The sequence below is a fragment of the Pezoporus flaviventris genome, unplaced genomic scaffold (assembly GCF_033815535.1).
Source record: "Pezoporus flaviventris isolate CSIRO_AGI_PZ_B2104156 unplaced genomic scaffold, CSIRO_AGI_Pfla_v1 ptg000002l, whole genome shotgun sequence".
NCBI lineage: Eukaryota > Metazoa > Chordata > Aves > Psittaciformes > Psittacidae > Pezoporus > Pezoporus flaviventris.
Window position 1 is genome coordinate 92,524,988 of NW_026892550.1, and position 19,864 is coordinate 92,544,851.

General features: G+C 51.8%; 2 protein-coding genes across 2 annotated transcripts; both read right to left on the reverse strand.

The window, feature by feature from the left end:
* Window positions 1-1,028: 1,028 nt before the first annotated feature.
* On the reverse strand, window positions 1,029-9,363 carry TXN2 (thioredoxin 2). The gene is made up of 4 exons (XM_061445130.1): window positions 9,294-9,363; window positions 8,501-8,700; window positions 6,838-6,961; window positions 1,029-1,783 (listed from the first exon to the last, which is right to left on the reverse strand). The coding sequence occupies exons 2-4, from the start codon at window positions 8,698-8,700 to the stop codon at window positions 1,667-1,669; spliced, it is 441 nt and encodes a 146-aa protein (XP_061301114.1). The 5' UTR covers window positions 9,294-9,363; the 3' UTR covers window positions 1,029-1,666.
* A 2,196-nt stretch (window positions 9,364-11,559) lies between these two features.
* On the reverse strand, window positions 11,560-19,715 carry FOXRED2 (FAD dependent oxidoreductase domain containing 2). The gene is made up of 9 exons (XM_061445131.1): window positions 19,663-19,715; window positions 18,709-19,254; window positions 16,947-17,198; window positions 16,166-16,435; window positions 15,296-15,462; window positions 14,524-14,689; window positions 13,882-14,123; window positions 12,857-13,027; window positions 11,560-12,162 (listed from the first exon to the last, which is right to left on the reverse strand). The coding sequence occupies exons 2-9, from the start codon at window positions 19,230-19,232 to the stop codon at window positions 11,897-11,899; spliced, it is 2,058 nt and encodes a 685-aa protein (XP_061301115.1). The 5' UTR covers window positions 19,233-19,254; window positions 19,663-19,715; the 3' UTR covers window positions 11,560-11,896.
* Window positions 19,716-19,864: the final 149 nt, after the last annotated feature.

Sequence of the window (19,864 nt, forward strand, 5' to 3'; positions counted from 1 at the left end):
AACTGACCAATAGTTCTTTACCAAATTACATCCAAATGACATCACCTCTTGCAGTGTGCCAGGGGTGAGATCAGCCCAGCCCATCTCGGGGGACCAGCACCACCACTTTGTGCTGCTGCCCAGGCCCTGGGGCGACAGGAGCAGGCAGGAGCAATGCCTGCAGCACTGTGGCTGCAGCAGGACATGGATCACCACTCCCCTGCTTCGTCAAAGGTCATAAAATGTTATTGCAGAGGTGCAGAAGAAAATGGCCTCACCTCTCATAACAAGCTGTGCTAGGGCGGTGAAATGGAGCAGAGCCAAAGCAGGTTTAAGAGTGACTGAAGGAAACAGAAGCTGGGAAGGAGGGAAAAAAAGGGAAAGAGAAAAAAAGAAAAGCAGCCTGTACTTGGTGATTAAGCACTTACAATGTTCTCATGTGGCTTAGATAAGCAAACTGGAAATAAGCACCACAGTGGGCATCAGTCCTGGTGCTGTACTCTGCCTACAAGCACAGGAGGAGGCTGGGAGCACTCAGAAGCCAGGTTGACTGGAAACAGGTGTATATAGGGAGGAGACGGGAAGGGCTGAAGGCTGCTCACAATACAAGCACACACTGCTCCCTCAGTCTGAAGGTCAGGGCTATTAAAGTGAAAAGGCTGCCTGTTGGCAAGGCTCACCTGGATGAACAGATTTAATCATTCACACAAGGGAGAGGGAGTCTCTCAGGGTCCACAGGCAGGAAAGGAGTGAGAAAAACACAGGGGAGTGAGCACAGCTCTGGCTCTTTGTGCACAAGGAGCCGCTGTTACTCTGCATGCAGGGGGCAAGTCCTTCCTCTGGCATCCTGGAGTGAGCAGCACCCAAAGGGGATCCTAGAAGCAGCACTGAAAGCCCTGTGAAAGTAACCCACTTGTTTGTTCTTCTGTGCCTTCTTTTTTAGTAGGGATCAAGTCATAACCTGTGCTCTCCCAACCCACCATCACAAACCAGCCACTGAGGTGCCGATACTCCCTCTCGCCTCTCTGGACAGATAAGGGACTTCCCTGTGATTTCCAAGAATCAAGTTTTATTCTCCAGCTAGACAACAGCAACTGATAAAGCTCTCTTTATTACAGACATATAAAAGGAGATCCATAAAATACTTCTCCCTATTTTCTCTTATAAAATTATGACTGGAGCCTGTGGAATTGTGGGGGAGTTGTACCTGTCCCAGCGACACGAGGACAGAAGGACAGAGACAGGTTTCACAGACAAGGCAGAGGCATTCTCAGCTTTAAACAAACCCACCCAGGGCAGGTATGTACCAACATCTCGCAGGGAGCAGCTGCCCTCTGCTCTGGGCTATCAGATACTAAGCAAAGAGGAAAACATTCCTCCCCTGAACTCAGCAGCGGCAGTTCTGCACGTCAGCTCTTTGCTGATAAACACAGGCTAATTCCAGCCACATTCCCCATTTTGAGAATAAGCAGCCCTGCTCCTCAGTGCCCTCTACAACTACTGCTGCTCAAGAGAAGGGGTGGGTGGGAGGGAAGGATTACAACACTGTCCATCTCCTAAAAGCCCCAAACCAGAAGAAAACCCCAGGCTGTACAAGGCAGGCCGTTCACGTGCCCCTCAAGTCTCCCAGGCAAGGAATGCACAATGTGGATGTGTCTGGAGGCAGAGGTACAGCCACCCTTTCACTTCAGGCTCCGATGAGTTTCTTGAGGAATGCCTCCAGCTGATCCTCATCCTTTATCCCCACAAACTTATCCACAACGTCTCCGTTCTTCATAGCCAGCACAGTTGGCACTGCTGACACCTATGGGCAAGGGAAACAGGGAGACACGGGTGAGCAGAAGCTGGGCCTGGGCCCCACATGGAGCTCCAAAGAAGTGGCTACAGGAGTGACGTGTCTGCTCTCAAAACCAGGCCAGTTGAGCTCCATGTTCCTCCTCTCCCTGTGGCTTCATCTCTGCACTGCTTAAGTCAAGGCTGAGCAGCTTTTCAACTTTAAATAAGGCCCAAAATGTTAAAGACAAACCCAAAGCTAACATAAAAACAAAGCAAAGCTTTTCTCCCTTCTCCAGTACAAATTCCTCTTCTCCTTCCTTTTTGTCCTATCATAAGCAAACAAACCCAGTCTTTTACCAGGACACCCCTCAGACATGACGACCTTTGGACATTTTATGGCCAGGGCGGTTTCAGACTTGACCCGTGTTCTTATGCAGACAGGACTGGAGCCAGAGGAGTGGTGTCCCTCCCCCCCATCATGGCACAGGCAGATTTCCTGCCCCATCCTGTCATGGTAATGACAGCCCCCTCCGACCCATCCTTCCTTTTCTGGTCACACACCAGTGCAGTGTCCACTGTGGATCCCTGACGATTAGCTAGGAAGAGATAAAGCTCCTCTGACCAAAGTGAGTCCTGCTCTGGGCACTGCTTTTTTAGCCAAAACCAAAGTTTTCTTGGAATTATCCAAGAGGACAGCAGCAGAAATGACAACGCTCCCCAGGGGCTTGCTGGATGACCAGTGACAGAAGAGACCCCAGGGACACGACTGAGAACGGAGCAACCAGAGCTCAAGAGAGCCGCTGTGGCAAGAGAGATCTGGTCATGTTTGTGACCCCACAGTGCCCGTATCTCTGCAAAGCCTTCCCCCAAAACACATCCTTATCTTGCCTGCTGCCTCCCCACTAGCCTGCAGGGCCTTCCCCTGTGTGCTGCCAGCCCTGCTACCAACAAGGGTCTGCAAATCCTTCCTTGGGAAACCCGCCAGAAGGCTGGCTTTCCTCCCACCAGGAGCCTCAGATGAAAGGGACATTTTGTGCTTTCCTTCCCACCCGGCCAGTCCAGCGTGGCTGCTGCAGTCTGTCCTCCAGGGCTTGTGAGTCTCAGCTGAAGGAATGGGAGCACCGGGACTGCTTCAATGCACGATCTTCAGCTCCTCCTAGTGACTGGTGGGAGTGGATCCAGAGAGCTCAGGCCCCAGCACTGGCAATGGTGCCATCAACATGTTCCGTTGTGATTTTAGGGGTGAAAAAGGATGGTACCAGCACTGCACTCAGCTGGTCTCTCCCTCCCTGAGAAGAGCAAACCTCCACTGGGCCTCCCTCTAGTCTGCAAAGTGGGTTAATAATGAACAGAGTTGGCCCAGTTCCATCCAAAACACCTGTATGCCCAACCAGCAACAGCAAGGACCAGGACACTGCAGCCCGAGTGAGGAGCAAGGGGCTATTTGAAGCACTATGGAGAAGCAGCTAATGCAAAGTTACAGGGCTCTGAGTGCTGAGCAGCGCACCCAGGAGCTGCACACAACAAACCTCTGTCCCTCCTTCTCTTCCCCTTTTCGTGCTAGGCAGCAAACCCCAAGAAGGGGTAGCGGGCCTGGGGCTGGGTGAGAACCAGGAGCACTGAGCAACTTGCCTCTGCCCAGAAAACACACCACTTTTGACATCTTCCTTCCTACTGGCTGCAGCAAGGGCAGCCTCTTAACGGAGCACACGCTATTTGCAGCTCAAGAAGCAAATGTCATGGGAATTTCTAAAATGCAAAGTTGCTGCCCTTTTCCCTCCCTCCCCCCTTCTTTTTTTGGGTCTCATCTGTACTGAACCTAAACAAACCCTCATCCTCCCTCAAGAGCATTTATAGAGAAAAAAGTCAGGCTGCTTTTGATCAGTGCTGACCAGAGATAAATAAACGGGGCCATCCAGGCTATTCCTGGCAGCACTCGTTCCAAGGGAATTCTCTTCCATCTGAAACTGGGGCTTTTATACAAGCTTGGATGTCACACAATGGAGCAGGGAGAAGGATTTCACCCAGGCTACAGAATAAGGCATAACATCGGATCAAGCTCTGCTGCTGAATGACCATCCTTGTATCCAGCAGCTCCCCTGAGCTACTAGAGAAGGGGCTGCCCCTTTCCAGCAGCCATGCACACAGGCAACAGGCCAAAGCAAGAGATGAATCTGAAGAATTTTAAGAGTCGGCAGATTAAACAAAAGTATTCCTTCTCCCTTTCTGCTCTGGGGTCAGAGGTGAGGAGCGGGCTGGAGCAACAGAGAAAGGCCACGACCAGAGATGAAAGGTGTTAGATAAAAGGAGGAATCCCCAGAGAAAGAACTTTTGTGCTGGGCATAACCGGACAGGGAAAGGCGCCGGGGACATTTCTAGTCGCAGGAAGCGTGTCCCCGCTCTGTGCTAAGCGGGGAGGGCTCAGAGCCAAGAGAAGGAATGTGCCGGCATTCCTCAGCTCTTCCAGGGGGTCTGTCCCCTTGCCCTGCTTCCCCCCGCGCTGAGGAGGCTGCTGAAGAGGACGTTGTGCAATTGAGTAGTGAGCTGGGGGCTGCATGTGTGGGCAGGGAATTAACATGGATGGAAAGAGACTTCCTGGCAGCTTGTGGAGAAGTCGTGGATGCTGAAACCCCCTGAAACAAAAGCTTTCTCAGCCTGCAGATGCCCAGTCCCCAGTGGAATGATTTTAAAACAACTAAATCTTTCCTGATCCATCTCAAATACCACCTTTGGTTATCCTGATCTCCCCCAAACACTGTCTTTGGTCCCTCTTTGATGTCAACTTGTCTTCCCATCAGCCCTTATGCACACATCTCAAGTGGTAACTTTTCAGAAGATGAAGCACAACCAAGCCCATGCCCAGCACATGAGCCAAACTCCTACCTCGAAAAGGATGGCCTAAACTATGAAGAACAAAGCAAAAAGTTCTCCTTTACCCCTATCTGTTTGCAGCTGTTCTGCTCACAGACACTACCTAGGGATGGGGGTTAGCCATGGAGATTATGGTCAAAACCAGACACGCACATCACTCAGAGCAGAGGATGCAGCAAACAAAAAAACCCAAAATCTTCATCATGTTTGTATACAGGCTGGGAAAGTTGGGGCTGTTCAGCCTGGAGAAGAGAAGCTGCATGGAGACCTCATAGCCTTTCAGTATCTGAAGGGGGCCTAAAGGATGCTGGGGAAGGACTCTTCATCTGGGACTATAGTGGTAGGACAAGGGGTAATGGGTTCAAACTTAAACAGGGGAAGTTCAGGTTAGATATAAGGAAGAAGTTCTTTACTGTGAGGGTGATGAGGCACTGGAACAGCCTGCCCAAAGAAGTGGTAAATGCTCCATCCCTGGCAGTGTTCAAGGCCAGGCTGGACAGGGCCTTGGGTGACATGGTCTAGTGTGAGGCATCCCTGCCCATGGCAGGGACTAGATGGTATTGCAGTCCTTTCCAACCCAAACCATTCTATGATTCCATGATGCTCCAGAACAAATTGCTGGAAGCTGGCCCTTGCCTGCCAGCAGCCTCAGTGCTGCCTGCACCTGTATCACCAGGGCTGTAAGGCAGAGCCTGCAGACAAATGCATGTACCTAGCAGGCTGTGCTGGTGTTCCCTGGCCATCCAGTGGGAACGCACAGTGTCAAACCTGTGCAATTTGGGAATTTCCTGCCTCTTTTTAATGACCTTTCTTCACATGCACACACTCTGCCGTTTTCCATCCATCTGTGATTATCCTCTTGCAATCCCAGCTAATCACATCCACTGGAAGGCTTAAAACAATACCTAAATTGAGCTAATAATCTTTCTTATTTTCTTCTTAGGATGGTTGCTACAAGAGCCTTGCCTGCATCTACTAGGATTTACTAACTTTCTGACCACCACTGAAACAACTTCACCCTCTTCACCTTTGCCCTTGAGCTACACAGCCCTACTCAGGAGCCAGCAGCCATCTTCCTTGGCCTGGGGCATCTCTGCCAGTACACCACCCCCAAGAGAAGCACCTAAGGCTTTCATGCTCAGCTTGTGGGAACTGCAAATCATGACTGTGGGCACCAGCTGCGTGGATACGCCACCACAGCACAGGCAGAAAGGTCTCCTTGGGAAAGAGTGGGAGGGAACAAGCTGTTTCCACTTCCTCCTGGCTCAGCAGGGTGTGGGAATGACACAGTGTCTCCTCCAGGCTGAAGAACATGGCAGCTTGCTCAGGACACTTTGCTGGGCAGCTTGAGGAGCTTCCTGTACCAGCCTCAGCCCTAGGACTCATCTGCAGAGGGAGAGCAGTTCCATATGTGAGTGGGAATTAAGTGTTTTCTTCCCTGTAAAATACAGCAACAGGATGCCTGGACTCCACAGACTGAGTTGTTTACAAGGAGAGACAACATAAGCGAGCACAGTTGTCAGAGAAGCTTTTACACTTCTTAGACTACCTAATGATTGACACAATCACGTAAACCAGAGCTTCTTCTCCAGTCACTCTGCTCTATCCTGGAAGCACGACAGAACAGAAACACACCTAAGAGGCATGTAAAGCACTAGTGTAAGCACTAAGGCTTGTGCTTGTCAACAGCAAGATGCATGTTCCTGTTGCTTATGTGTGTTCTCTGACCTGGCTTTTACCTGTCTAAACATGGTGTCTCCTTGTGCTGTGGCTTGAGGATGGGACACTGTTACCAAGCAAGAAATTCTGCACAAGGAAGGACTGGCTGCATGAAGAGCCAAACCACATTCAGGGCAGAGCAGACTGGGGCTTGTTAATTCACGTTCCTGCCCTGCACTTGAGCAGCCCATGCCTGCAGTACAATGCTGTGTATGCTGCAGGCTCCTTGAGGCCAGGCAAGCATTCATGTTGACAGACGCCTGCAAGGCCCAGAGGACACCTTTCTGCGGAATTAGAGGTGGGGATGCTGAACATGAGCAGCAGAGCTGCAGCAGGGCCAAGCAGTAAACTCCACCTACTGATGAGTGAACAGAGAGATCAGAAACCTATAGGCACTGAATTTCCCCTCCTCACACCACACACACCTCACCCCAACGAGGGACCTTCTTTGCACTACCAGCAGAAGAAAGTCTGTGCTCTTCCAGCTCCTACCTCGTACTCAATAGCAAGGTCCGTGTGATCATCGATGTCCACTTTGGCCATCAGCACCTTCCCCTCCTGCTTGGCCACCATCTTCTCTAACCTGGGGCCTAGGATCTTGCAGGGGCCACACCATCTGATGGAGAAAGAACAGAGAGGACATTAGAGGAGGGAAGCACCGCAGCCTCCATTCAAAAGCCAGCCTGGAAACACCATACCCAAACCACAGTTCCACAAAGCAACTGTGAAAGAGTTTTGTGTGTGTGGCGGTGGGGCTGAGTGGAAGAGGTCACCGTTCAGCATTCGTGGTGTCATGTCATGTCATTTGGATCACACCATAATCTGCTCTGCCAGCCTTGGTGGGCGGTCCTCCTGCCCCTCTTCTCAGCCGTTTATCCCAACCATGCTTTGTGTCCTCACTGGTGGGTACGTGGAGAGCTGTGATCCTGCTGCCCACAAAGATGCCCTGGAGCCAGTGTTGCTGCTGGGTGCAGGGGTAGCAGCAACACTCAAATCAACTTCTGCCAGTTATCAGATCATAGATTTCCCTTCCACACTCATTGCAGGGTCTACAGAAATTCCCTTTAGCTGCAAAACTCACAGAGGTATCACATGTGTTCGAGGAGAGACCACTTATGCTAAACCAAGTGCAACAGCATAAGACTTTGTGAGGCCCTGTACACAGAAAACATCCCCTGCAGCCTCTAACGGCATCAGTTACGATGGTTTGAACTTACTCAGCTCAAGCAAAATGAAAGTTAAAGCTCTAAGTGCCTTTTTCTTTTAAAACGGAAGCTCTGCTAAACTCTGCTCCTCCTCAGCCTCCCTCTGCATCAGGTTTCAGGCTTTCAATTATTTGTCCTCTCCTCTCTGGCTGATCCTGGTTAACATTTGTTTTGGTTTGTCAGTTTGGTCTATTTAAAGAAGCAGTTTTGGGGCTGTTTCATACTCTGCTTGCCCAGGATCAGCCACAACAGGCTCACATGACAGCGCTGCGGGACTAGGGAAATACATGAGAAAACAAAGATAATCAGTATCATTAATCCAGCAGATAACATCTAGGAATATTTTTACTGGCAAGAGGATGACAGTGTTTTTATCGATGACGAATGCTGCTGTTGGCATCACGGGGCTGTTACTAATTCCTAAGGGCATTTACAGTCAAGAGCCCTGCCTCAAGAACACACAGCGTAGAAATCTGGAAAAACACAACGTGACAGTGCAGGGGTAACCAACTGCAGTGCTCTTCCACAGCTGTTCATATCAGTGTTTTAAAGAGGGTACTTAATCCACAAAGGGGACATCAGAGCTTTTTCTTGAGGTGTCATTTGCAGGATGATGCAACACCAGTTGGGGTGGCACCCAACCACTTGGGAGTTGCAGTTATGCTGCTCTGAGGAACGCCTTCCTGGCACTTGTGTTTTATGCTCCCGCAGGGCGTAGCTACACCTACAGTGGTGCAACTCAACAAACGAGTGAGCCCTCTATGGACTGTGATGTAGGAACAAAAGCACCTTTTAACACCAGATGCTCAGCAGGGTGGTCAGCAGCTCCACAGCCTGGGGAGCCCTTGCACACACTTGCTTCTCTGCACTGTGTCAGGAAAGCAGAAAGGCACACCTGCATGTGTGATGGATGGCAGAGAGGGGCACAACAGCCATGGGGGGGAACTTACTGTGCATGGAAGTCCACCACAACAGGTTTGGGGTTGTTCACCACCCGGTCCTGGAAGTCGCTGCCATCCTGCACATTGAAGGTGCTCTTGCAGTTTGCTGAGGCGCTGAAGGCCCTACTGTGGCGTGCCGCAGGGGCCTGTGGGGGCAGCGCCCTGGGGGTGAGGGACAGCAGCCGCCGAAGCGCCAGCCTCTGGGCCATCTGTGGGGAGAGGTGGATCAGGTATGTTGGGGTGAGTGCACCCCACAGCCAGTCCCAGTGTAGCAGTGCCTGGCTCAGAGTCCCCTCTGCGGGGCAGCCCCCAAGCCAGAAGATATCCTAGATAGACACATACGGGGCACTGCATGGAAGCTCTTGCTGTCCCTGTGCCAAACCCCTGCCACCCCGCTGCAGCTCCAGCCTCACAGCCGTGGGTCCCACCTGCCATGGAGTCCGCAGCTACAAACCCAGCTTCTGTGAGGATGCTCCCCCCGCCCTAAGCACAGGGTCCCCGTTTCCCCAGCCCTACAGAGCAGGGCCTCCCCCCCGGGCTATTGCCTTCCCCTGCACTGGGATCCCCCCTTCCCCTGACGGCGCAGGACACGGCTCCCCTAGCCAGCGGGTCCCAGCGGCTCCCACCGGTAGGACAGGCCATGCCAGCCACGCTCAGCCACCCGAACCGGTACGGAAAGACCCCCTCTCCAACCCCAGGGGCAGGCTGCCGGAGCCAGGCGGGACCCACAGGCGACCCCCAGCCGCCACGGGACACCCCACACCCAGAACCCCGCCGCCTCCCTGCAGCCCCCGCCCCGCACCTTCCCTGTCCCTGAGGTGACCCGCACGCAATCAAACTTCCGCCTGCCGCCCCCCCTACCCGCGCTCTGATTGGCTGCGGCGCAGGAACGCTGCGAACACCGGTACCACCGCCCTCACAGCTGATTGGCCTTCGCCCCGATCTTGGATTGGCCGTCGTGGCCGTCCTTTAAGCTTGGCAGGGGACAGCAAGCAATGCCACGCGGGGCGGGCCGTGAGTGCTGATTGGCGGCTGTGATCTTCCAATGGGCTGCGCGGGGCGTGGCGCGCCTCCTCCACGTGGTGGTGGCCCGGCGCCGGCCTGCGGCTCCTTGCTGCTTGGGGGTGGGCGCCGCCTCTGTGGGCATTCCGGGAAGGAGGGTTCCCTGCGCTCCCCCGGGCCAGGGATTAAATCCCTTCCAGGAAACACGCAGCAGAACCAGGCACCGGGACTAGCCTGCAGCCCTGCTCCCACGGGTGCCTGCAAACCAGTGCGGCTTGCTGCTCCCCCGCAGTGCCCCATGGGAAACCAGCCCCTGCTTGCACTCCCTCCTGTTGTCAGCTCTGGCAGAAGCAAGCCCAAACGGCACTGCTTGCTCAGCAGCACATGGAGGAGGGTAGGTTTAGATTACATATTGGGAAACAAATTTTCCCTGTTTGGGTGCTGAGGTGCTGGCACAGGTTGCCCTGAGAAGCTGTGGCTGCCCTATCGCTGGCAGTGTTCAAGGCCAGGTGGGACGGGGCTTGGAGCAACCTGCAATAGTGGAAGGTGTCCTTGCCTATGGCAGGGGGCTGAGACTGGTTGAGGTTTAACACCCCACTCTGTGTCCATTCTATGACCCTATGACCCAGATATCAGCTTGTGTGCGAAGCAGGCAGCAGTAAAACCTTCTGAAGCTGGATTACCAGATCCAACCCTGAGATGCAGGCGAAGAACATGCTGGAAGCATCGGTGGGTGCCAATTTTGTACAGATTATTTTCTGTACAAGGCGGATCACAATTTAAGGCGACACATGTGCTGTAGGCGTGCAGACTGCTGCCCCCTTGTGGGCATTTGAGGCTGGAAGAGGAAAAACCTGGGGAACATGCATGCACGTAGGTACAACGGGGACACCCTCCATGTCCACGCGCACAGGGATGAACGAGTGAAAGGGGTTCTTTAGTGACAGCCAGTCAACCCAGTTCAGTCAGACAATCCCAAAATAAAGAGCCAATAGTACCACGGATGTAGGAAGTAGTGGCACCCCCAGACTGCTACAGGCCACAGGAGCCAGACCGGCCTTAGAGCTGTGGCAATGGGACATAAGCCCATGGAAGGATGCTGACTAATGCACATTGAGAAGTGATTGTGTCCCCCTTCCAGCTGCATGTGAACTTCTAAGATCTCTGAGCAGAAGAAGTGTTCTCACAGAGGAGCAAGAATTCACTTGCCATCTTCCTCACCTCTTCTGCTCCCCAGCCTCTGAGCAGGGTAGAAACTGGGACTTTACAGAAACAGCAAATGAATTTGAAGGATTAGGGGAGTTTTAGGACTCCCCCACTCTGGAAGCACTAGAGAGGAACATTCCTCTAGATGCCCAGTGGTTGGAAAACAAGTGCTGAAGCAAAAAGCCCGTTACCTTTTGCCCCTCCTCCATTTCCTAGAAATCAGAGAGACATCATAATGTCAAGCTCGAAACTGCTCTCGCTTTTCAGCTTCAGTGGAAGGAGCCCACAGAGAGGTGACAGACATATGCATGTGGCTTACAGAAGGAGCAATAAATGCCAACAGCCTCCAAGTCAGTGCCAGCATGCTCTCAAAGTAACAGGAGAGGGAATAAAATACAGAATGAGCATTTTAATGACATCAGTGTCCACCCAAAACTTTCTTGATGACATAGTGTAAACAGGAGAACTATTGGTCATGCTTTATAAAACACAAGGGCTAACCTTTCAGGGTGCTTGGGGTGGGAGAAGAGAAATGTGAGAAGAGTGAAGCTGAACCCAATGTAAGTCTCTCTGTATCTGGCATTCCAGGCAAGCTGCTCATCCTTCCTGAAGGAAGAAATGACAAATTATCTGACCTATAAAGTCAGTAAAACCCACCCATCTTCACTCAAGCTGCACACCTGCCCTAACTGAAAGGCAGGAAAAGTACCAAGGAGTGTGTCTGGAGTGCCACTTGGGGATTCAGCACAGAAACAAACCTTCAAGTATACACAGTGTACGGTACTCCAGGACTAGAGAGCCCGCACTGGCCTGCGTGAGTACCAGCAGGTCACCTCCGGCATGGGACATGACATTGTAAGTTACGCAGCCGATCCTGCACTCTCTTCTGTGACCCCTGGAAGTCACTGCTGGTACTGATCCATGAGATAAACACCAACACCGTCTTCAAGCGACTCTGAACTCTGCAAGGATAACACGGGAGCCTCAGCATAGCTGGATTTTAGCCCCTTGCTTATCATTTAAAGCACGTTGGTCCTCTTTGTAACAGCAAGATCTGAGCAGGTCTTTGGCAACTCATGATCAGTGGAAGACATGAGGATGGAGAAGGTGCATGGGGCAGGGCAGAATCCTGCTGCGGATCTCTGTTACAGTATTGTCACAACAGCACCTTCGAGTTTCAGTGTGGAGTGAGAAAGGTTAAAGCTCATCCTTGGCATTAACGAGATGCTGCAGCGGACGAACCGATATGACATGATCTCTCAGCAGTTGGTCCTGTGACCCTTTGTGGCTGTCAGGGGGTCTGTCACCCATGAAGTCTGTGATGCTGTAATCCTGCAGCAGGCCAGCTTCTACGGCATGGCGCCAGAGCCCCTCGCTCCCCTCCAGACCTTGCATTCTCATGTAGCCCTGACGACAGAAGGGAGGCAGCTTCTGACGGGTGAAGGCAAACAGGAAACAGGACTCTGTGGGGGAAAAGGATCAAATACCAGACTCAGCAGAGATATCCTGCAGAGAAAAATTCCCATAAACTTTTGAGGACTCATTCAAAACAAAAAGCAGAGAGGATGAGGGAAGGCAACCAGAGTTTCCCACCCAGTACCCTGCCCTGGATGGCAGCAGGGTAATGGATTTCATTTTGCAGAGTTCAGAAGATGCAGGGTGGGAGCTCCAGTTCGTGCTCTGAGAGGAAAAGGAGCTGGATTTGAACTTGCAGCCCTCTGGCATGTTCTTTGTATCCGCCTCTGTGTGTCATGTGGACGTCCTGCAGGAGGTTCCCAGGCCAGCAATCCAATTTCCCATCATCAGTATGTGAAAAGAGATCTGGTACCCAGTGGCATAAAGGAACATTCAGATAATGGAGGTGGAAAGAAAACTGAAGCTAGAAAAGGGATTGAACCCAACCTCATACACCTTTCCCTAATCTGGGTGCACCTGGGCAGTCTTTTTCTGGTGGTGAGCAGGAACAAAGAGTATTTGGGAACATACACACAGCACCAGCATTTTTTACTATCTGGAGAGTGCATCAAAGAGGTGTGACCGATGGTGAGACCACCAGCACGCCATGGGTTGATCTCAGCTCTTTGCAGATCACTCCTGTTGCATGTCCCTCACATCCCTCCTCCTCCTCCTGCCACCTCTATCCTGTGCACAAATTACCTGCAAAGAAATTGCGCAGGTCCGTGCTGAGGCAGTTCTCCAAAAACCGCCTCAAGGGCAGGATGTGAGCATTTGGAGCCGTCCAGTCTGTCAGAAAGTCCTCCACAATGTGATGGATGGCATCAGGGCGAGGGAGAGGCCAATCTGGGGGCCGAAGTTTCATTTCAAGCTCTGCCAAGAGAACATTAAGGGAATCTCTCAGAATCAAAACAGCATTAAAAAGTGCCTGGGCAATACAAAGCAGCCACCACAGCTGTTTCAGCTTTTATCCTGACCTTTTAATCCCTACCTGACTTTCATTTGCAATCCCCTCTGTTAGCTTTGTCCTCAGCAACCCTGCCACTGCACAGCTGCCCCTTGTCCCTGCCCACAGTATTCCTGTCATTTCACTCCTGTTTCCCCTGGCAGGGACTGTCAGACGGACTGAGCTCCTTTCAAGCTTTAATGCTGCTACCCATCGTGCTGCTTCTTGTGCAAGGCAGGCTGGACCCTGACCCTAGGTTTCTGGAGATGAAGATTCAGCACAGTAATTTCCCAAGGAAATCTATTCTGAGTGCATTTGTTTGCTGGCTGTAATACTCATCTTCAAACCCCTGCCTCTGGCTGCCTCTCACTGTGTGACCTCTCAGACCTGAGCAGGCCACAGAGAACAGCCTTCTTTTGGTGCTAACACTGAAAAACCCAGGACTCTGCAAAATAAATAACGTGCCAGCCAAAGGGAAGCAGTGTTCCTCTTTCTGGGAACAGAAAAATTCCCAGTGTGCCTATTTGTTTCTATTCTCAAATGTGAGGTCTTTGGTACAACTCCCCCACTGTGCATCAGTCTGACTGATGGAAACTTCTTGCCAGCTCCCAGCTTTTTTTTCAGCTCACACAGTGGTGGTGGGTGCCCCAGAAGATGGACATGAAAGAAGCAGAGGAGAAGGGTGTGCAATTCCTTTAGGTCCCACCCCCTTCTTTGGCAGTGAAGTGTATTTATCCCTCGCAAGTTTTGCTAGTATCAGGTAACTCAAAGGAAAGCTTACCTGTTGGGAGGTGTTTGTAAAAGTAAATAACAGGGTGCAAAAAGTTGGACTGCCAGGCATGCTGTGCCTCTCCCACAGCTCGGTTGTAGTAGAAGACATCCTTGTCAGCCCCAGAGAAATTTTTCCCATACTCCATGATGACGACAAACAGCCCACTGGGAGCCTTTCTCCCTGTCTGCATTTCCAGGTCAGCCAGGATTCCAACTGGGTACTCTTCCAGGTATTCAAATGCTGTGGCATTCCTGTGAATTACAACCACAACCACCAAATTTTTCCGTTAGAGAAAAGCCAGCTGGGATCCAACATCCCCTCAGCTGGTCCAGGCTAAGGCCAAAAAGCCATCAGATGCACTGCTCAAGGAAAGCTTCTTCCTGGGGACAGTAGAAGAGTATTACTCCTCTGAGCCTAAAGAGAAGGTCCGGACCTTTTCAGCCCTTTAAGAGAGGGAGGTAACTGGCAGAATTGGGCATACTGGCATAAATTTTGGCAGTGGTACAAGTTTTGAGGTGGCTGCTTACATGACTTACATAACATCCTTAGGCAGCAATGGAGCAATTTATGTGGTGGCAACACGGGAAGCAGTGGTTGAGAAAAAAGGACTGAAATGATGGAGTGCAGTGCTGGGAATAATTACTCACTCACTCTCTCAGCAGTATGATGTCAGCCAGGACACTGAACATCTGGTAGAGGCCCGAGGCCTCGTTCACCCTCTTGATGATGGAATTGGTCAGCTGTGTAACAGGGTAGACTGTGGATGGCCAGGGGACACCATGGTGACGCTTTTCCAGTAGGCGGTGAACTGCACGAGCTAAGACATGGGGAGAAACAAGGACACCTTATTAACACATCCAAGCTTACTTCAGAAATCACACAGATAACTGACAGGGCACAATAAATAAGCTTTACAGCTCATCTGTGCTTAGGATCTCCCACCCCAATTGCTGGTAACTGCAGCGGAGATGCCCTCTGAAAGCTGATGCGATGCTAAGTGGTTGGTGAGCAGGCGGGGAGGGGGAATCCTAAGGGATGTTTCATTACTTCTGAGTAGTCTTAATGATAAGGATGAGCACATATATAAAGACAGAAATTCTCTACTGGCCAAAGCCACTGGGTTTTAACTCCACAGCACAGACCTCTCACCCACAGCCTGTCACGAGGCAGAGCGTCTGGCAGGCAGAACTCTATTGTGTTACATAAGTAAGAGACAATGGGCAAAGAGAAACACAAGACAAAACAAAGACAGATAACCCAAAACTTCAGATATGACCCCAAGTCACTTCTCCTCCACTTCAGATGATGCAGCTGCAGCTTGGCTGTGTTTTGTTGTCTTACGGCCAGCCGTAAGCTATGAATTGTTCCTTCGAAGGGAGGACCAATTGCCATCTCTGTCCCTTTTGTACACCCCAGTACTCACTTGTATACCGGAATCCATGGATGAAGCCCCCAGCAGATTTCCTGAAGTCAATGGAATGGCTAGCAGTGCCAAGAACAAAGAGCCCTTGGGTGCTTGTGGACTCGTAATTGGGTTTGATCTCAGGATACTTCTTTTTGTCTCCTTTCCCTGGCATCATTTTAAGGGATCTGATGTGCAAAAGACAAGCAAGAGCAGACTGTCAGAAAGGGCTTGGGTGAAAAAATAGAAGGGGTTTCTGATATTATATACACATTATATTGCAGCCACTGCAAGACACTGCTTCATGCCCCCAGTGTCTTCAGTGGGATTTACTACTTCAATGAGGATCTTCCAGAAGACAAGGGTGCTCATCCCAAGTTAGCTCGGGACAAGATCAAATTCCAGCCTGAGCTGCTGACAGTGAATTTTAGAAGACAGTGAAGTTAAGAGTACCATTTTGATCTCCTGGATGTACTAGGAGACAAACCAAGGTAGAGTGAAGGTGGCAACCTCAGGGGAAAAAAGCAGACAACACCTTTCTGTAGCAATCTGTACCTGTACTATCATTCAAAAAAATCCCAACCCAAACCACAGAACACTGCTCACCCTATCCATGTGATCTGGCAGGTCAGGTTATCAATTTCTAAAGGTACAGGTTTTTCTGTGTTATCCAGGTCTCAACACGGCCATTTGCTCAGCCCTGCAGCCTGTCTGGGACAGTGGCACACACAGTGGTTCCCACTGCGACATAGCTGTAGCTGCAGCATCAACAAAGGACCAGCCACCTCAGAGCACGTGGAGGTCTAAGCAATGCTGCCAGAAGAGGACCTGCTCTTCCCTTTCCTCTGTACTCCAAATACCTGCTTTCCTGAGATTCTGTTTCCTCCTCACCTGTTGTAGATAGAGAAGTCAAACTTCCACCCCAGGCAGCGGATGACACGGTCGTAAGGTGCGCGGGGGGCAAAATTATCCAGTTCATCCTGCGGGAGGGTGATGGAGTCAATGCCTGCACTGATGTTACTGTTCTCCAGGTAGAACCGAAGCGTGATGTGTAACTTCCCTTTCTTGTCCTTGATGATAGCCAGGTCTTCCAAGTCACCCTCCAAAAGCCCATCCAGAGATTTTAGCTGGTATGTGTCCAGCAGGCCATTGTTGATTGCTCTGTGGTAAGAAAAGGAGAATGTAAGAAGAGCTAAAAGAAGGGAGGAGAGGTTCTGTCTCCACTGCTGAAAACAGCAAACCTTTACCAGGTATCCCACATCCCTCTTCAGTGCAAAGGTTATCCCCAGAGCCTCAGGGCTCACAGGAACAGCACAGGTAACACACCTTCACTGTCCTTGCAGGATGTAGTCAACCGCTCAGCTCTCCTCTGTGACTGCAAGCAAGGGAACAACTTAGGACCCAGCACTATTTTATGACACTGTTTCCAAAGAGATACTTTCCTATTTCACATAGATCCTGAAGAGCTCTCATTAAGCTCCTGCGTTCACCAACTGCATCCTGGACTGCCTTAAACCAAGGGCCTAAAGCTAAAAGGCCCTGTATTTCTTCTGCGATGTGCGGGACCACAAGCACCTCCAGTGCCAGTCCGGCTCATTGCCTGAGCAAGAAGTGATTGTCCAGGTTCATACTCCAGCTGCATTAGAAAAGAGGAAGAGAAGCGGTTTCCTACCTCAGATCCCCGACGTAGTGGGTGGCCCACGACAGGCGCACGCGGGACCGGCTCACCATGTGGATGAAATTCGTGACGCCCAGAATGTTCTCTGCTGTCTCAAAGGCCGAGTTCCCTCGACCCAAGATCAACACTGTTTGCCCAGTGAAATCCTCAGGGTTGGTGGACACAGTCTCGTAACCCTCAACGTATTCGGAGCCAGGGAAGTTTACCACGTTGGGGACCCATGTCCCAGTGGCAACCAACAGGCAGCTGCAAAAACAGGGATAGCACTAGAAAATGCAGCAATTACGGGACCAGGGACCATTACTCTGTCTCATCACTCCATCCTCCTGCTATGGAGGATGGCTGTGATGTAAATCCTGCAGTCACACTGGATCAGCTGCAGAGGTCATAGTTTCAAAAGAAACTTCTTCCCAGCTTCACCTATTGAGCTGCTCCTCTTTTCCCCACCCTCAGGCCAGCAATGACAACTAGAAATATTGTTATATATAGCAAAAGTCAGTGTGGGTGCTGTACATAAACACAGAATCATAGAATCAATTAGTTGGAAAAGACTTTCAAGATCATCAAGTCCAACTGTTCAACCAGCACTGACAAGGCCATCACTAAACGCCGTGTCACTGAGGGACTCATCTACCCGGTTTGTGAACACTTCCAGGGATGGTGATTCCACCACTGCCCTGGGCAGCCTGTTCCAATGCCTGAGCACCCTCTCAGTGAACAAATTGTTCCTAATGTCCAATCTAAACCTCCCCTGGTGCAGCTTGAGGCCTTTTCCTCTTGTCCTGTCACTTGTTACTTGGGAGAAGAGACCAGTCATCTCTTCTCTCCATTCTCCTTTCAGATAATTGTAGAGCGCAATAAGGTCCCCCTGAGCCTTCTCTCCTCCAGACTAAACAACCCCCGTTCCCTCAGCCGTTCCTCAACAGACTTGTGCTCCAGACCCTTGACCTGCCTCCACTGTTCAAGAATGCGCAAGTACTACTTATATGTACTCACTGAAAATAGATATAATACTAAAGTTTTAAAGGTGATTCTATGTTGCATAAAAGGTTACTTTGATTTAAAATTTGTGTTGCCCTTTAGTCCAGCAAAACAAAAGTAGTTTTTAAGGGGGATAGAAAGTGATTTTGATATTTAAAACCTTTAACTTGTAGCCATAAAACCACGTTAGCAATGTCACTAATTGCTAACACTAAAGTGAAATATAGTAATCTTTTTATCTTTCGCTGTAAATTTTCCTTAAATCTTAGGCAAAACTTTGTGACTTGTATGGAAACACCAGGCAGCCGAGGCTAGAGGTACTGCCTGCTGTTCCAGTCCTGCTCACGCAGCTCCTGGTGCGTGGGTGCCTGGGATTGCCTTCTGTCCCCACCAAGCTTGCCTGCCAGCTCACCTCCAAATGAGAGTCAGCAAACCTGCTGTCGTGGAGCTGAGCTTCCAGGAGAGGTGAGAAATAAACTCCGTATGTTTACTTGAGGAACTTCTAGGGTTTTAGGAATGGAGCTCAGCAGTGTTACAGGATACACACGATCATAGAATGGTTTAGGTTGGAAAGGACCTTAAAGCTCATCCAGTTCTGGCCCCCTGCCATGGGCAGGGACACCTTCCACTAGACCAGGTTGCTCCAAGCCCCCTCCAACCTGGCCTTGAACACTGCCAGGGATGGGGCAGCCAAAGCTCCTCTGCACAACCTGTGCCAATGCCTTTGAAGACACCCATGGAGAGTGGCGTCCCTAGCCCTGCATTTGCCCATTACCTGCACTTGTAGTTCCGCCTGTCCTGATCAGTCAGGATGAAGTAGTGCCCATTCCAGGCCTGCTCATCCCTCTCCAGCGTGACATGGATGATGGCCGTGTTGTACTGAACCCGCAGCTTCAGCAGGGAAGCAAAGTCCTCCAGGTAACGCACCATCTCGTCAGCGTTGGGGTAGAAGTCACGCGAGTAGTGCCGGAAAAGCAGCCGGCGGTCGTGACTGAGGAGAGAGTTCCAGTCATGGCGCAGGTTGAACTCGCTGTTGGATTTGCCCGTGTAGCGCTTGTTGATGCTGATGAGCTTGCGGTGGCGAGGGTAGAGGGCGAAGAAGCTGCCGGGAGCGTGGCTCCGCTCAAAGACGACGTAGTCTCGGCCGGCTCGTTGGAGGAAATACGCTGCCTGCAAGCCCGAGGGTCCTGCCCCAATGATGCAGTAGTCGTGGTAGACCAAAGCGGTGCAGCTCAGCACACACAGGCTGCCAGCGTACAAGGCCAGGCCCAGGAGCACCCCGCACACTGCTGGGGTCATGGCGGGGCTGGGGCAGCCGCCCCTGTGGGGGAGAGGACCGGGTAGGTGTCACACAAGGGGCGAGAGACCCTGGCCCCGGTGTGGCCGCCATGAGGCCATCACCACCCCTCAGGGCCCAGCGTGGGGTGTTGCGGCGGGGCCCTGTTCCCTGCCAGCCAATATCAAAATGGGCCACAGGTCAGCCGACCAATGAGCACACAGGGCCCCCAACCCCAACCAATAGCAGACAGCATGAGGCCTGCAGGTAGCAACAACACCTGTGGGCTAACGGCCGCAAGCCCCTCATTGTGCCGCTGCAGCCCAACAGCCAATAGGGAAAGGGACTCATAAACCCCCCACCCAATGGGGTCCGGCCTCGGCCCCGACGCCTTCTCCCGCCGCCCCTCGCCCAATGGCGACCCGCCCGCACCGTTCGCACCAGCGGCCGCACCTGCACCGCGGGGCTCGCGCCGCTCCCCGCCTCCCGCGCCGAGCAGCAAGTGGGGGGGGATGGGGGGGGGAGGGCGCGCAGGGCGCGTCACGTCACGTCACGTCACGTCTCGCCGCCGCCGCTTCCCGCCGCCGGCACCATGGCGCCGCGGTGCGCGTACCACGCGTGCGGGGAGGGGCGGGGGGGAAATAGAGACAGTGGG

Coding starts and splice junctions, on each gene's coding strand:
- TXN2 (XM_061445130.1), bottom strand. CDS start 8,700: ATGGCCCAGAGGCTGGCGCTTCGGCGGCTGCTGTCCCTCACCCCCAGG. Junction 6,962..8,500: donor GTGGTGGACTTCCATGCACA/GTAAGTTCCCCC, acceptor TTTCTCCATCAG/ATGGTGTGGCCCCTGCAAGA. Junction 1,784..6,837: donor ACCTTGCTATTGAGTACGAG/GTAGGAGCTGGA, acceptor CCTTGCCCATAG/GTGTCAGCAGTGCCAACTGT.
- FOXRED2 (XM_061445131.1), bottom strand. CDS start 19,232: ATGACCCCAGCAGTGTGCGGGGTGCTCCTGGGCCTGGCCTTGTACGCT. Junction 17,199..18,708: donor AGGCGGAACTACAAGTGCAG/GTAATGGGCAAA, acceptor CTGTTTTTGCAG/CTGCCTGTTGGTTGCCACTG. Junction 16,436..16,946: donor CACTACGTCGGGGATCTGAG/GTAGGAAACCGC, acceptor TTCTTACCACAG/AGCAATCAACAATGGCCTGC.